Genomic DNA, 16536 nt, shown 5'->3' on the forward strand with positions numbered 1-16536 from the left:
ATTTCCCATTCCTTGGTGCTCTTTGGTAAAAAAAAATTGAGAAGGTGCGGAAATAGAGGGCGCTGTTGGAGCTACCACGGAACATTTTGGAAAAAAAAAGATCGACGCGCATGATTAAAATCGACGCGCGCGCTGACCAGAGACTGACTATTTTTTTTTTTTGGCCTAATAATCGTCGGATTTGAACAGCGCCCCCATTGAAAGTATGGTACAATTCATGGACTCAAGCATTCACATCATAGGAGATAGATAAGGACGTGCAATAAAACGCACAATACGCTCTGGCCGTGTTGCAAGAAGTCTTGCGAAAGTCTTTCATGAAATCGATCACAATGATCCCTGTAAGAGCTGAACAATGCGACACCGAAAAATGCAACGCACATATGGAACACCATACTTTTTATATTAATATGAAATGTGATACTGCATATTGGCGGGATAAGATGGTAACATTTTAACAATCGTGTTTTCGTAACTCACACACGGCGCGACAACTTGATTCTGTTTTTGCCCCAGACACCGCATACAAAAACAAACGCTCAATGTAACGCGGAGGCAGGCACCAGACTATTCCTCATTTGCATACGCGTTAAAAATTTCTGCACGTGCAAACACGGTGACCGTTTTAGCCGATTTCCGGCTAACTTTGACAGATTTTTTGTTTAAAAATGAGTTTGACAGAAAATTTGACAGAATGGATTTTTCTGGCAGATTTCTGGCAGAATTCTGCAAAAATGGTTATTTAACAGGAAAACATAGCAAATTTGAAAAAAGGAAAATTTGTTTAAACAAACTTCAACCTTTTCAAACAAACCCTTGCAAAATAGGACAGGTTGCCTTGTGTATGTGCTGACGTTCACTGGGAATCAGATTTCGTCGTGACGCAACCTCGTTTTGACTGAAATTTACGCAATTTCATAACACCTTTATATGAATATAGACTGTTTGTAATGTAATTTGAACCTTAATTAAGGCAATATTACAACATCTGCATGTGATTTCAAGTGTTTATAGTGTATTTCGAGTAATTCATGGGAATTCGGCAGATTTTTGATAAATCTGACAGATTTTGGAAGTGCATTTAGCAGAATTTGGGCATGACCTTACGGTCACCCTGCTGCAAATGATCCAGTAGTACCAGGGTGAGATCGAGCAGGTAGTGGGCCCGTTCATGCTCACACCCTGTGGATGAGGTTGGCCGTGCACAGGCGCTTTCCCAAGTCTGTTAAGGGAACCAAAGAAGAAGCCCCTTAGTTCTCCCGTTTGCGAATCTATACACATTATTGTTTGTGTCTTCTGCGATCTTTTACGTATTCAAAACAATGACAGCCATTTGTCGTCACTGATTAATCATACACTTTCTAAGTAATTAATTTAGATATAATTTTTTTTTAAGTTGAAGAAAATTCCCTTGTGTATATTGAAGAAAAAACAGCAAATGCTTCTGTTGGTGATATTATAGCCGTGTTATAGTTTTACTAGAAAACAAGAATATATACAACTTCTACTTTGAACTGTATAGGTTTGTCTATGCAGTGTTAATGCTGACATTTAATTTTATTCAGTTATAAATTTAAAGCTTTTAATTTCACGCATTTATCGCCCTGAAAAGCACCAGACATTGTCCACTAGTGTACATAATCGTCAATTTGGAACAGCACCCCCATTTTTATTTTTTACAAGATCAGAATGTTTTTGCTTAATTAATTTATTATTTTGGGGGATTTTGAAGAATTTTTATGGAAAGCACATTTGAATATATTTTTGTTATAGAATTTGAGCTATATAAATTAATATATCATCATCATCATCATTATCATTACTATTATTATATATATATATATTTTTTTGTCATAAAATTTCCAAAAATACCCCTTCAAACTGTCAAATGTTATACAATATCTTCTATAAAAAAAAGATGACGTTGAGCCATTTTTAAATTTTCAAACAAAAACAGAACATTCCATCTTAAATTTAGTCATACATCAAGCAACAAAAAGGGGTAATTTTTCAAGATATTTATCAATTGAAACAATCATGATTCAGCAACATAAATCATATCAGGTTGAACCTCTGTTAAATCACAACTTTTTGCACTTGCTGGTGAGCTCGTGCATCACTGTTATTGCGCACAAGTGCAGAGGTGATGTGTCTGGCGAATTGGTTCTAAACTATAGCTTACTTGATTGCTGTTGCTTCCTAGGTATAGGGTTATGAAGGGGGGTATGACCTTTAGAGTTAGAGGTCAAAGGTCATCTGCAGGTATTTTATAGCCCACATCACGCCGGGCACTGCCCAGGATCTCGGCCGCCTGCAAACTCTCTTTTAGGCGTGCAGTTGGACACTCTTTCAGACCTGTGGGTCAAACACTAGTCATTACAGTTGCTCTCCATGTATAATTCAACAATTGCGTTTGTTTTCGAATTAAATTTTCAAGTTTTATGTTTTACTTTTAAGAGCCCAAAAAATAGGTACTTGTACTTTATGTTTTATTTTGGGCATCTCAAATCAGCTCAAAATCTGGCAAAGCTTTTTAATTTTTATGACATTGAGTAGAATGCCATGGTCCAGTGGTTGCGGTGTTTGACTCAACCACGATGGTGCGTGGGTTCGAATCCTGCCAGGAACATGGTGTTTGTGCCCTTGGGTAAGACACTTAACTACAATTGCCTGTCTCCTCCCAGGAGTAGAAATGGCTACCCGGGGTAATAATTGTAAAGCGCTTTCACGATGGAAAACGCTTCATCAGCACTACGATTATTTTTATTTGTATATCAACTTGTGGTTCTATAATGAAATTCTATGTGATAATTTAACTTCAAGCAGAACAAGGAAGAAACAAACAGTCTAATGTTGGGAATCTTTTACTTTATCCCGCAGATTATGATCAGTGTTCAATAACAGCTCACCTTTCATAAGACACTGTCGCACACACTCTGCCTCATATCGGAAGCCAGCACTATTGACGTGGAGGAAGCTATTGTCAGCCTTTGGCAGGGGAAACTCGTACAGCTCGGTCTTCAGATCAGCCTCTCCAATGGAGGTTGTCACCTCAAGTTTTGTAGGGCACCAAAACGGGCAAGGCACCTGCAACAAAATCAATTAAAAGGACTGCAAAACGGAATTGCAATTACGCAGCGAGACACCACTTGGAACAATCCATCTTGGAGGAGGTTGTTCTAATGATCTACAGTTTTCAAAAGACAAGAATGACTAGAAGTATGTCTTGAGTTGATGAGGCTCATCACGTTGATGTTTACCTCTAGTTTCCCTGGTATCAAATGATTGAGAATATTTTTATTTCCCCGGGATAGGATGCCAGTCCATCACAGCTTACTCCCCAGCTAATGCCGGTACCCACTCCTGGGTGGAGAGAAGCAAATGGGGGTGAAGTGGCTAGCCCAAGGACACAAGCAGTTGCCCAAGGATTTGAACCTTCAAACCCTAACCACTATAAGAATAACCATACACTACACAATTATCTCATACAATAAACCTTGGCTCGCATCCAAGCCACTGCGAGTCACATAATTATTTGGTTATTTACACTTGGACATCTTCAGTAAACCCTGAACCTCCAAGGGATCAAGGAATTAAGGTAGCCTGAGCCTGACAAGTAACCAATATATCTTTAAATGAGATTTGTTATCTCTGTTATGGGTTTAAGAATGTTCCTTCGGGTTCCCAGGCATTTCCAACAAACTTCACATTCACTGACTGACCTTGATATGACCTTTGGTTCCTCTTATCTCCACTTCATTGGGGAGTTTCACCACAGTGCTTGTGCTCAGTGTTGCGACAGCCTTGTTGGGAAACAACAATGTAGTAGCAGTTGTCTCATCCACACCTGAATAACAGGACACAGTCACAGGAGATTTTCATGCAAGAAGGTAGAGCTGCTGTGATTAAGTTGATCACAAGTCAATAAAGAGTCAATCGGAGGGCCGTGGCCTCGTGGTCTATCTGGACTCTGGAGCATTGAATTCTCGGTCTGCGGGTAATTTTGCAGGTTCGAGTAAAGCCTGGGATAATGGTGCGTGTGCCTTTGGGCGAGCCACTTTGTCACTCGTTGCATCTCCCCACCCAGGAGAAGATTGGGTACCTGTGAGGGCAGAGATGGTTATTGCGATTGATTTTAACTGCTTTGCGCCGAATTTGGCAGCATCGACATGTATACTCCCTTGGGAACTGAGATGGTATTTGGAATGTTTCATACATTGGCCCAATGAGCTGGTCGATAATGACGTAATAATGATGTAGCGCCTTGAGCATCAATATTCATGATATTGGTGGATAGGTGCGTTTTATAAAAATACACATTATAAAGAGTAAGTCCAGTCACAAGCTACTCAAATGAACTATGGAATAAAAAAGACATTCCGTATTAGTGTGCATCCTCTTGTACATGTGTCCTTACTTATGGTTGGATTGTGAATTGAGTGTCATCACAAGTCCTCAAGAATCGCACAAGTCCATGACAAGTTCTCCAAACTCACGTCAAAAGATATTCAAATTAATTGTGACAAAGGCGTTTACTTTGTTATTGTTTATCCCCTGTTATAATCAGACTTGTGCAAGGACTTGTGACGGACGCTAATACAACACTTGGTTTGGATCTCCAACTGGTCACTAGTTATCTTAACTTCCGACCTCATACTCCCAACAAGAAAGAAATCTCACCTGAATCTGTTAAGGTGCCGGTAGTCTTGCAAGATAACGGAGCCTCTCCAAATACCATGAGGGCTTCCTGCACAGGATAGATGCCCAAGTCCAACAGACCTCCGCCTCCAACATCTGCCATCAGACATTACCAAAATATTCAAGTATCATAATTAAGTACTCTCAAAAAAAGTTCTAACCCCTGCTCTACCTCACCCTCCAGAACACTTTTAGCCACACAACAATTATAAGACCAATGCGTAAATGTACACAAACCATTGACTGCTCGCATTTCATGCACTTATATGAGGACATTAATTAGTGCCAGCAATGGAAGACTGAAAACATTCTTGGTCTGGTCATTGGTAAATTGCAACCAAGATTGAAACCAAGTCAAGACCGGAACACTGCAAATTAGGTCTACAGATGGTCTTGAGACAAGACTGGCCTAAAAATATGAAGAAATTCAAACTTCAACAACTTAACTCTGCCGTTCCTTTATTTGCTATTCTTTCCTGAGAACTTATTGGCAAGCCAAACGATGCATTGAAAACCTTTACATTGCCAATAAGACCAGCAGCTAGGATCTCACGCAGTTTGACAGTTGCTGGGAAGAAACGGCTCCACCAACCCTAGAGAATTAACAAACTTGGATAATCAGAATCAGTGCCTTCAATACAAACTACTTGTATTGAAGGCAGTTTTGGCGTGATTAGCCTGATTAGGCAAAGGAAAATGTACTTCTGCTTCCGATTACATGCCTTTCATCAATAGGGTTGGTAGGCTGGGAATTGTTTTAATTCTGCAATTCTTGTGTGTGCTGATTGAATGTAGTATTCAAGCACAGGTTTCCTGCTGAATATAGCGATTGTAAGTAAGAAAATGTACAAATATGGACAGCTGCGTAAAATGTTTTTTTTTAAACATAAATTTGTGTTTAACTTGTCGATACTGCTAAGAGATTTTCATGTATAGGAGCATTAAATTTATGGAATTATGAAAATTGTTGAAACAAAATTTGAAGCGAGTTTCTCCATCAGATCCTAACTCAGTAACCACATGTTACTAAAACGAGGGATCTAACACAGTTTAGTCAATTAATTGAATTAAAGCACTAACTGGTCATTGAAGGAATAGTGAAGAAAGTGGCTTTAGGTTACTGCATTTCGCCAAATCTTTTTTTCAACTGACTATTTTCTTTCCAGAAAAGAGGGCAGGGATTTGTGACATTACGCTTGCTGATCTGCAGCCAGCGGAGCGCCACCAAGTGGTGTCCTGGGAACAGCGCAACTCCTGCATGCTGCCAGATGACCTCAAGAGGTTTTACCTGACCTCAGATGGGCTACTGCTGACATGGAGTGTCAGATTTGATGGTAATTACAGTATACAACTTCAAACAGCACTGACATCAGGCCAAAAAAAAAAATCGTTCTGCTTCTGATTACGTGGCATTTCAAAATAGGGTAGGTACGTGTAGGTAGGGATTTTTTTTGTTGGCATTTTTTGTGTGTGTACAATCATATGGAGGTGTCTGCATGTAGTCAAGGGTAAAAGGTAGAAATTGATGATTTTCAGGTTTTCTTCGCATCTTCCTCATTTTTCCCAAAACAAAATTAGAGTAGGGGCTGTCAAAATAGGGTAGGTAGGGTAACCGGAAGCAGAACTATTATTTTTGGGGGGCTAAGTCCTAACTTTGACTTAGATTTTAGGGAAAAAGGAAGGGCTGCTTTATGCTTAATGCTCAAAAGCAAGTATTTGTGCATTTCAAGTCGTCAATTTTTCCTTCCATTCTGCTCATGAACTCAGCAACAGTTGTTCTTTATCCCAATGATTGCTCGAGTGATTTTGTACAATTACTAAAAACCAAAGTCGGAGGGATATAGAAAGGGCAATACGTATGGCTTTTCCCTTTCCTGCAATACTTTTTTACCATTATGCAAAAGCAAGCCATGTGCTTGTGGAGGACAAAACCTTATATTTAAGCACCGTAGTGTTTATTTTGCAAAGGTTATGTTTAAAAATATTGATTTATTCGGTTGAGTACCGGGACGAATTAGAATAAATTTGCTTTATCATTGATATGTAAATGAGACACGGTAGAGTGGTTAAGGGCGGGTAATTTGAATAGGGAGTGGCACAGGAATGTGTGCGTGGTTGGATTGAAGGTAGATCACTTCACGCTTGCGAGCAGCAACGACAACATACAATTTTTAACACAGTTGTTAAGTCTGGTTGTAATTTCATAGTTGTTCAATGTCTCAAACAGTATTTATAAGAGACGAACATTGCTACCCTTGCCTGAAGGAGTTGTCTTGCATAGTTCAGGTGTACGTTTCCATTTTTCCAAATATGATTTTGGTTTTTCGTATCTGGCAGTCAACACAGCAATGTTAGATAGGGTACAAATCCAGAAACAGCCATAATGTAATAGACGAGTGGTATCTTGCGATTATTCAATTAAGTATAGTCAAAGGCTCTGAAGCCAAAAGGAAAGTTCTGTAAAGCTTGAAGGTTCAAATGAAATCCACAAGTGGCAATCAAGGTATGGTCGGAGTAGTTTCTGACGGAGGTATAAAAACGAGATTTGCAGGTCGGCAGTAAGATTCATAAAGATCAGATCTACTAGATGAGATGCTAGAATTGTTCTAGTGATCTAATGCGTTCAGAACGCAAACAAGTCTGAATAGACTTCCACCATAGTATGCGTGATTTATCCTCAGCGGAAGGTATTTGGTATTGTACAAGACCAAAAAAGATAGTTCTGAAAAGCTTGCCTTAATATAAAATCAAATGTGGTATAAATATTTAGAAATAACCATAACAATTGTAAAGAGGAGGGAAGTCTCAAGGTTAATTCTATTATTGATTACGCAAATATGCTAAATGAAAGGCTCTTACGCCTAAATGATGGACCCTAGTTCTGTAAATATTGTCTCCATCAAGACGTCTTTAAGGTTCAAATTATTGAATGACCGTAATTAAAACACTGTCGTACCTGGTAGTCATCACAGCGATGAGACTAAACATAATCAAATGGGGTACGAATATTTAGAATTAATCATAACAATTGCAAAAACGAGTGTTGTCTCAGGTATAATTCTGTATAATTAATTGATTACTTAAATGTGTCTATAATGAAAGGCTCTTACGCCTAGATAATAGATGATAGTTCTGTAAATACCATCAAGTCTTTAAAGGTTCAAAGTATTGAAAGATGTAATTAAAACATTGGGTCGTCGTACCCGGTTGCTGCTGCAAGCACAAATACCAAAATCAGGATGATTTGATTGTTTATTGTGTAGAATGGTGTTGAAATGATAAAAAAAGACCGTCTTTGTAAGATTTCTGAGTTGTGAATTTGACCTTAGTTTGTGTAATTTTTGTTTTTCATTCAGATCAGTTGCAGTCGGTCGGGCGGATGGAGATTAACAAGATCAGCAATGTGACCAAGCTGGCTGGAAATAAAGCCCCCAGCAATGCCAACACGCCGTCACTAGCTGATGTGGACTACGCAAGCGATGAGGAGCAGTGTGGTATGCTATAATACTGCCAACCAAACCCATGCCTTAGGACTCCATGCATACTGTGTGAAGGTTGAGTCTCGATAGTCCGAAGTAGTCCCATTGGTCCAAAGTCCCATTGGTCCGAAGTCCCATCGGTCCAAAGTAAACTTTATACTGTGTAGTTTCACTGGTTCAGGTTGACTGACCCTAACCCTAACCCTAATCCTATTGGGCGTCGGACCAAGGAGACTTCGGACCAATGGGACTTCAGACCAATGGGACTTCGGACCAATGGGACGTCAGACCAATGGGACGTTTATACCAATGGAACGTATAGAGCAATGGGACTTCAGACCAATGGGACTTCGGACCAATGGTACTTCGGACCAATGGTACTTCGGACTATAGAGACGTCCCCCTGTGAGAACGCCCTCAGCATTCAAATGCAAAATTTTACTTTGCCACAGTGTACTACAATGTACACAAATTGATCGGGACTGGGAGAATGTGCTCGTTACATCCGGGTTATCGTTATGACCGAGCTCGTTATAACGGGAGTCGACTGTACATGTATACATCTATATGCTCTATAGCGTTCCTGATATCCTGTCCTATTAAGATATATCCATTTAAAAAACATGAAGAAGTTTATGAAAACTTATCGAACATAGACAATATAAGAACTGTTTCTAAACCACATTTTTTTTCGCTTCACTGTATTCTGAAAATGTGGTAAACTATATCATAGCCGTCAAAACTGCTATTTAGGCAACCAGGAGAGGGTGGACTTCTAAAAGGTAACCAAATGGCATTTATTGCATTTTGGAAACAATTTCTTCAAATGTTACTTGAGGAAAGAAGGTTCTCCTGAACTAGTGCCCCCAGATCTGTTGATATGAATGACGACAAAAATCCTTGCTGCATTATTAAAATTGTACTCTACATCTTACAAACAGGGAAACAAAGAAAATATTCATTGATAAATGGTAACTTACAATGAAGGACACTTTAAACTTTTGTTCTTGACATTGTCAGATGAGGACACTGATGTTCCAGCCAAGCCACATTTTGACACAAGGAGTCGCATCTTTGAGCTGGATCCCTGCCGAGGTATTGCCAAGGTCTGTCTGGTCTACAGGAATACCAGGCCAGGTGGGTGGGTGGGGACAGTGTTCTCTGCGGCCATATATTTATCCAAATTACAATTCGGGCAATTCACAATGCAGTACGCCACCAAGAGTTTGCCACAGAGAGTTCATTTTTCCCAGTGCATTGTGGGAGATGGTCGACAAATTCGCAGCGCGGGACATTCGAAATTTTTCGTTTTTCCCGGTCAGTAGTTTTATAAGCATATGATTCGAGTATATGTTTGCCCTTTTCTTTTCTTTGTACCAATATGGTGATTTTTGATAAGGCGGCAGAACGCTATGCCCAAATCTATAACAAATTTGCTCAAGTTGTCTACTGACACTCATTCAAATGGGCCGTGTTTTGTCGACCGTAGACTTGAAAAGTTGACTCTCCATGGCAAACTCTTGGTGACGCACTGCATTGTGAATCGCCCGAATTCTCATTGACGTCATTTTGAGCTTGATTTGAATCCTCATTCCTGAATGCAGCAAAATGCAACATTTGTCCAAATGAGAAGCCTGTCCAGCCTAGCAAGATCCATCAGGTCAGAAATCTCATGGTCAAAATGCCCGAGTCACCAACTGCGACAGAGTAACAACACTAGTAACATTGTTCAATGGGACTAGCCCCCACTGTCTCAGATGTGACAGCTAAGGCAAAGTTCGGGCAAGGACCATTAGTCGACTAGTGGTTGATTTGTGATGTACCTTACGCCTGCACACTGATAGCAACGTGCGAACGTCTCTAGTCAAACGCTGGTCAAAATGTCATTGCAAAACTTCTGGATCCTGGCTCTCTGCAAGCGTTATGAATGCACGCGGCTATTGGTTACCAGCGATGCAACCAGCCCCAGTAGGTTACTTCCAAATAGTCGACTAGACTAGTCAACCACCGTCGACTAGACAGAGTTCGGGCAAGCGTTAGTCGGACTATGGTTAACCATTGGTCCACTATACATGTAGTCCTTGCGCGAACTTGGCCTTATGCACTGGTGTTGAAGCTCAGTGTACGCAGCAAGGTCCCACAGGCTGTGGATTGTGTTGAATCTGGGAGAGCTAGGGCTAAAGTAATTGAACAGATTGCACTTATCAAGCAAAGGTTAAGACCGTCAATTGATTCAGTCACGTTTTTTTAATGCAATTTTGTTTGGTTTGGTTACTTTTCCACAGGCAGCCCTGCCCAGCATCCTGAGGTGTGGCTTCTAGACAGAGCCCTGAGGTGGCATTTCTTGGCCCACACGTTCAGCCAGTACTTCCGCATGATGCTGATGCACCTAGGGCTCCCCCAGTGGCAGCTGGCCTACACTGATGTCGGCCTCAGCCCACAGGCAAAGGTTAGATGGATGGGAGAAGGAATGAAACTCACCGAGCTGTTCTTTTCCTCCTGGTCACAGTTCCATGACGTCACTGCGACCAAGGGCTAACAAGCTGCTTAGGCCAAAAAAAAGAATAGTTCTGCTTCCGGTTACCCGACCGACCCTAATTTTAGGCTGCGACCCTAAAAAATTTATGGGCAATTCCAAAAAAAAAAAAAAAAAAAAAGATTGAATAAATAAAAATAAAATTTTGTTGTCTTTTCTGTCTTCACAAAATACCTATCAAACAACCCTTTTGCATAAAAAAATGCTTGTATTTATTTGTTTTCTTACTTACATTCGCTTTTTTCAAAAGAAACCTCCGTTATTTTTACAAATTCGCTTCGCGATATAAACGATGTCCGTACGGTGACTATATCACGTGGCGACGACTGGTTCCCGCAGCGCCGCGCAGGGGCCAATTTAGAAGACATGATGAAAATGCGGTAACCAGTCCATAGCTATGCGATCGCGACCGATAGCGCGCTAGCAGTGCAGGCCACTGTCAACTGGTCGGATTCGACATCGTGAAAAATGCCAAGAAAACACCGATGGAGAAAGAACATTTTTGCAAGTTAATTTACAGAATTGATCTAGCTTGTCTGTGTATGTATTTTCTGTGTTCAAGGGTTCATTTTGAGATCGCACTACTCGTATTTGGAGTGATACATGCCGCGTGTTTCCCGAAATTTTTGACCGTGAAAACAGGTCTGTCGGCCCATGGTGGGCCGCTCGCCACACATGCTCGCATCACACACCTCGGAGTTTTGGCCAGCTCCCCGCGTCTTGACTAGCGTTGTGCATATGGTGCGAACGACCTGAATTTTCCATTATTTTTTGAAATTATCGAACGTAAATATATTGACAATAATTAAAGGTAGGTTTTATTCACTTTTTGTTGCCATTTCGTGTATAGCTTTCGTAGTGCAATGGAAATAGTTCAGGCTAAAACTTCGCATATAATTGAATACCCCATTCAATCTGCATAAAAAAAATTGGCAAAAAAAAAAAAATTCCGACCGACCGACCCTATTTTTGAAAGGCATGTAATCGGAAGCAGAACTATTTTTTTTTTTGGCCTTAGCATAGACAAATATTGTTTAGCAAAATTAGCTTACCAACCAAAATGCCTTGTGATGTTTATTTGTATTGACTGGTGCTCTACTGTTTTAGCTTAGCACATCCTTTTGGTAAGCAGTATCATCTGCATAGCAGTGTAAAGATACATGTATTGGGCCCAGCAATGAGCAAGTGTGGCCTCTTTCCTAGTATTGCCCAAGGGCTGTTTCTCCGAGTCTAATAGAACTCGGTACAAACGTGAATTTGTAACTTCACAGTAATTAGTGCCCACGATACGAATTTGCTAGGGCTGTGCATCGGAGCCGGGTACCCGACCCTTGATGTCAGGAACCGGTTCCAGATTATGGGATCGGGTACCCATAACCAACTTTACAAATGACATATTAGTAACTTCTCAGACAATTTAAAAAGAAAAGGTTTTGAATGCCATTTGTGGGGTATTTTCAAAGTGAAAACCCGGCTACAAGGGAAAACAAACCGTATTTCACGTTTATGACATTCGCCAAAGTTGCAGTTTAGACCGTAAAGCTCACTGTACACTTTTGTATCTTGCTGTATTGACGAACCCATGTGTTAGTATTATCATGCGGACCATTGTGAAAAATCTGGATAGTACTTTCCCAGACCTGAGTTTCGTGTTTGGGTTTCTTTAACGGGTACCCGAGTACCCGTGTTTTTTTTCAATCAGGTACCCAGTTCGCATACGTCCGTATATGCTTACCCCTAGAATTTACCAAAGTTGAACACGTATATCTTCCCTGGCAAATTTCTTTGCAGTGTATGACACAAAATTTGCTTCACCTTCACATGCTAGAAACGTCTGTGTATTGAGGGCCCCCAAATTTTAGGTAATTAAAACCTGCCCCCCCCCCCCAAAAAAAAACCAGCAACTTGAACATAAAAGTCAGTCGAACATTTTGTACTAGTGAAGTATGTTAATAGAAACATCCCATAGGCTCCACGGGTTTGTAGAGTCTATGTAAAAACAATCAAATTTTTTTTTTTTGTCTTGCATACAGCAATGGTTTAACCTGTATTCCCCGCTTCGGATCAGGCTGGATTCGGAGACTAGCCTGGCTGAGGAGGAACCAGAAAAGGACGATAGTTGGCAAGCTGCCAAGGGAGCTCCTAAGAGTGACTCCACGGAAGTCAACAAGCTGGACTTTGGACGAGTCTTTAAAGGCAAATCAGACAAGAAGTAAGGCCAAATCACATTTTTGGAGTGAAACGCTTAGGCCAAAAAACAAAGGCTCCGGCTTCTGGTATGCGCGCGTCGCCGTAGCCATGCGCGTCGGCAAAATTAAAAAAGGTTTTTGTTTTCAATGAAATGTCTCAAAACTGCCAAACTCACTGGTTTGACTGGAATCCTGCTGCTGCACAATTGTAACGTGTTTTTAGATGGGGTTATGATCGAGTATAAGCTAAATGTAGCCTCTCTCGGCTCCCATACATTTTGCACGAAATTTAGTCGGGCACCATTTGCAGTCATCAGCCAACATTTGAAGTAAAAAATAGTAAAAAGAAAAAAAAAGCCCTGTCGCCGCACCACTTTTGGGGCAAACTCCATACCAGAAACCGAAGACTTTTTTTTGTCGGCCTTACTCCTGTATACTGAAAATTTATGTTGAGCCCCTCTATTTTTTTTTTCTGCTTTGGAATATCTTGAAAGCGCATGTTGACAAGTTGATTTTTCTTTTGAAGAACTAAACTTGACATGTTACCCAAGATATGATTACACTGGCAGCCTTGATAAATTTTATGTACTTTTTTTTATGCAAACAGCTTGTTTACTCTGTCCGTACATAACTCCATTGTGTTTTGCAAGCAAAATTATCTAGTATTGCTTCAAAATTTCCTGTTATTTAGCATTTTATTGGAGAACGATTTTTCCGAGCCCCCAAATAGTGTAATTCATTTACGACATTTGCGTACTCAATGCAACTGTGGTACCATTACAAATTTAACAAAGCTTTAACTATTTTTTTCAGGTCTAAATCATCTCAAAACAAGAAGAAGCATGGACCAGTGGGAAAGTAAGTACATATTTTTCAGTTTTGATCTTCAAATGGCTATTTAATAGTTTGTTTGATGACAGTAGATGTCAAATAATGATTCACAAGTACTCCAGAAATTATAATTTAACAGAAAAATCACGTCAATTGTTTTTTCATTTCTGCAATGTCCTACTACAGACCGCTCTCTGGAGGCACAAATAACCGATCCGGTTCTCAATTGGGCGGGGGCAGGCTCCGATGACCCAACTGGGAACTTGGGCGTGAAAGCAACTAGACGAAGTACGGCTGCGTCTGAATTGCTAGTTTTGTGGCTAAGGCTTCAGTGTTTGACATGTACACTCTGCAGTAAATCAGTAAACATCCGCAGCCATATCCTCATCCCAAAAACACCTGTTTTGAACTCGACCCAACTTTTCTTGTCGGACTACATGTGGTAAATCCTTGTGGTTCTGGATCTCCTAAATGACTTGCACCTTGAGCAATCTGACAATCATAATTACAGGCTTTCAAGCTGATTCGGGTGAAAAAGTAGGAGAACAGTAGGATCAAAAGTAAACAAAACAAAAAACAGGATAGAAGAGGGACTTTTGCGGGCTTTCAGGAGTAGTTTTCTGTGATACTCGCCTATATCCACAGCATAAGCCTCATTTGGCACGTACTCACAACACCGTGTGCTCCATCCTAAACTAAGCTCTTGGAAAATACAGTTGCTGTACTTCTGCGCCCAATTAGCACTTTGATTTTTCATTTTGACAGTGTGCAACATAGTCTATGTAATAGACCACGGCGAATTGTATGCGTGAACAGATTTGCTGATTAATTAGGCAAGACCCCGCCTCTCGACTTCCTAGATTTTGACCAATCAGCAGGCGTCTTCTACAGGTCTATCGGGTCTTCGGTCATTCACCCGTTGTGCATCATAGACATGAATTTAAAAAAAAATGTCACGGCGCGCGGCGCTCGGTATCATGTTACGCAAATGCGCTCCCGGCTGTTGTTGTATTACAAAACGCTGCATTCAAATTGACCAATCACAGCGTTAGTCCTGATTTTGGGATGAAATGACGTCACGATTTAGTCGACTCAATCGACTCCAATTGGCTGGCGCGCGGCTTGTATAAATCTGCATGCTTTGACATATCAGAGATGGCTCTGTGGATAACGGGTGATACTCAGACTATGTGCAACACTGTTATGAAAAATGTTCAATGGGTTTTCCTTTTTGGGGAGGGGGGGGGGAGTTGGGGAACAAAAATGAAGAAAAAATTATTTTAAAAAAGTAGGAATTTCAAGAAAATAGTAGGAAAATTAGGAGCAAAGTAAAACAAAAAATAGGGAAAAAAAGGAATACTTGAAAGCCTGTAATTATAGCTCGTGATGTTAGGACCTAGTCTCAAATGGCAAAGCATAATATGTGGAAGTGGTAGTGGCCATGTGATGTCTATTGTTGAACTGAAATGAAACAAGCTGGCTGTTGCCAGCTGGAGCTAGCTGAAAATAAAATTAATGTCAGGATTTAAAGGGAATATACAACATTTGCAAACATCAAAAAACAAAACTACCAAATTATTATGAAATACCATTCTGGACTGTTAGTGAGGTTTAAAGCATCCTGTAAAATCATGGCACCTGGTGTGCTGTCATTTTCAAGAAAAGTGGTATTTTTGTATTAATTTCCAAAACTGGTCGGCCGACCAGCGTTGCAAAAAAAACTGGCTTTTTTCAAAAACTGCCCCCAGTTTACCATATTTAGTTAGTCCGAATTTTGTTTGCAATCGATTACACACCTATGAACGGGTACACACCACCTAGACTGATTCCTTGACCTTACAATTCCCCGACGTCTGTGATGAGTGCCCCGTTTCATCATAAGTGGTTTCAGGGAACCAGACTACATAAACAAGATTGCGTTTCTTGTCTTTTCGAGCATCTACGCCCACGAAACTTCAAACAAGTCAGTGTAACAAAATTTGCTATAAATTACTAACCCCCCCAAATCCATCCATTTCTGAAAATTACAGCAAAAGCAAATGTTGTATACTCCCTTTAAAGCCCTTTTCAATCATGTCTAGTGAATACGGGGAAACTGATACATAATCCCTATGGGAAACCTAAACAGTGTTTATACTTTAGATTTAGGATCCCCCCCCCCCCCCAAAATGGATTTTTTTTCTAAGTTATTTTTTTTTTTTGGGGGGGGGGGGATCCTAAATCTAGAGTATGAATACTGTTCAGGTTTCCCATAATATGTTTTGAAAACATGAAGCCTTGAATTGCACGTTTGTGGCCCATGTCATTATATGGGTCCACTCATTAAAAACCCGGCAAAGCAACCGTGTTGAGTGATTGCTTCAGCCGTCATCTCTCTGGTGTGTTTTGTTTTGTCAATGCACAAGAGTTCTGCGCATGCGTATCCCTGTTGAACAAAAGCATACACCTCCTGACCTCCAAGATGGCTGCAGTCCAAATCATCTTGATCATCAGGTAGCTAGGGACTATGCAGACCAACAGTTGTCAGACATTCTTGTGAACCACTTCCCCATAGTGTGTGGACGTACGATGCTTTTGCGAGGTACTGAATTTTGTTAGTGAAGTAACTGTACCAACAAAATGTTGCATTTGTCTATAAATGCTTCTGCTAAACTTAGATTAAGAAGAAATCAAGAATTGTTTTCAGTGTACATTTGTAAATATTTTAATCGGAATGTCAGTTAAAAGATGTGTTTTATTGAATAAACTTGAACAGATATTTAGACATTACTTGTGCATCATCTCAATTGGCTGCATAAAAGTA

General features: G+C 40.3%; 2 protein-coding genes across 2 annotated transcripts; one reads left to right on the plus strand and one right to left on the minus strand.

Moving 5' to 3' along the window:
• Positions 1 to 1505: 1505 nt before the first annotated feature.
• On the minus strand, positions 1506 to 5396 carry LOC119742188 (trans-1,2-dihydrobenzene-1,2-diol dehydrogenase-like). Its single transcript, XM_038218227.1, has 5 exons — positions 5156 to 5396; positions 4681 to 4794; positions 3723 to 3847; positions 2910 to 3087; positions 1506 to 2355 (listed from the first exon to the last, which is right to left on the minus strand). The coding sequence occupies exons 2-5, from the start codon at positions 4736 to 4738 to the stop codon at positions 2246 to 2248; spliced, it is 471 nt and encodes a 156-aa protein (XP_038074155.1). The 5' UTR covers positions 4739 to 4794; positions 5156 to 5396; the 3' UTR covers positions 1506 to 2245.
• Positions 4761 to 14597, plus strand: LOC119741269 (tubulin polyglutamylase complex subunit 2-like). The gene is made up of 8 exons (XM_038217021.1): positions 4761 to 4768; positions 5791 to 6032; positions 8055 to 8192; positions 9198 to 9314; positions 10463 to 10626; positions 12747 to 12925; positions 13716 to 13760; positions 13920 to 14597. The coding sequence occupies exons 1-8, from the start codon at positions 4761 to 4763 to the stop codon at positions 13981 to 13983; spliced, it is 957 nt and encodes a 318-aa protein (XP_038072949.1). The 3' UTR covers positions 13984 to 14597.
• Positions 14598 to 16536: the final 1939 nt, after the last annotated feature.

Source organism: Patiria miniata, unplaced genomic scaffold, assembly GCF_015706575.1.
Source record: "Patiria miniata isolate m_02_andy unplaced genomic scaffold, ASM1570657v1 HiC_scaffold_5, whole genome shotgun sequence".
Taxonomy (NCBI): domain Eukaryota; kingdom Metazoa; phylum Echinodermata; class Asteroidea; order Valvatida; family Asterinidae; genus Patiria; species Patiria miniata.

Excerpts from the sequence above, each read along its gene's own strand:
- LOC119742188 (XM_038218227.1), bottom strand. The coding sequence starts at position 4,738 with ATGGTATTTGGAGAGGCTCCGTTATCTTGCAAGACTACCGGCACCTTA. Across the intron at positions 3,848-4,680 it reads CGGCACCTTAACAGATTCAG|GTGTGGATGAGACAACTGCT; the intron begins GTGAGATTTCTT and ends CCTGTTATTCAG. Across the intron at positions 2,356-2,909 it reads GCGACAGTGTCTTATGAAAG|GTCTGAAAGAGTGTCCAACT; the intron begins GTGAGCTGTTAT and ends TTTGACCCACAG.
- LOC119741269 (XM_038217021.1), top strand. Across the intron at positions 6,033-8,054 it reads ATGGAGTGTCAGATTTGATG|ATCAGTTGCAGTCGGTCGGG; the intron begins GTAATTACAGTA and ends TTTTTCATTCAG. Across the intron at positions 12,926-13,715 it reads AAAGGCAAATCAGACAAGAA|GTCTAAATCATCTCAAAACA; the intron begins GTAAGGCCAAAT and ends TATTTTTTTCAG.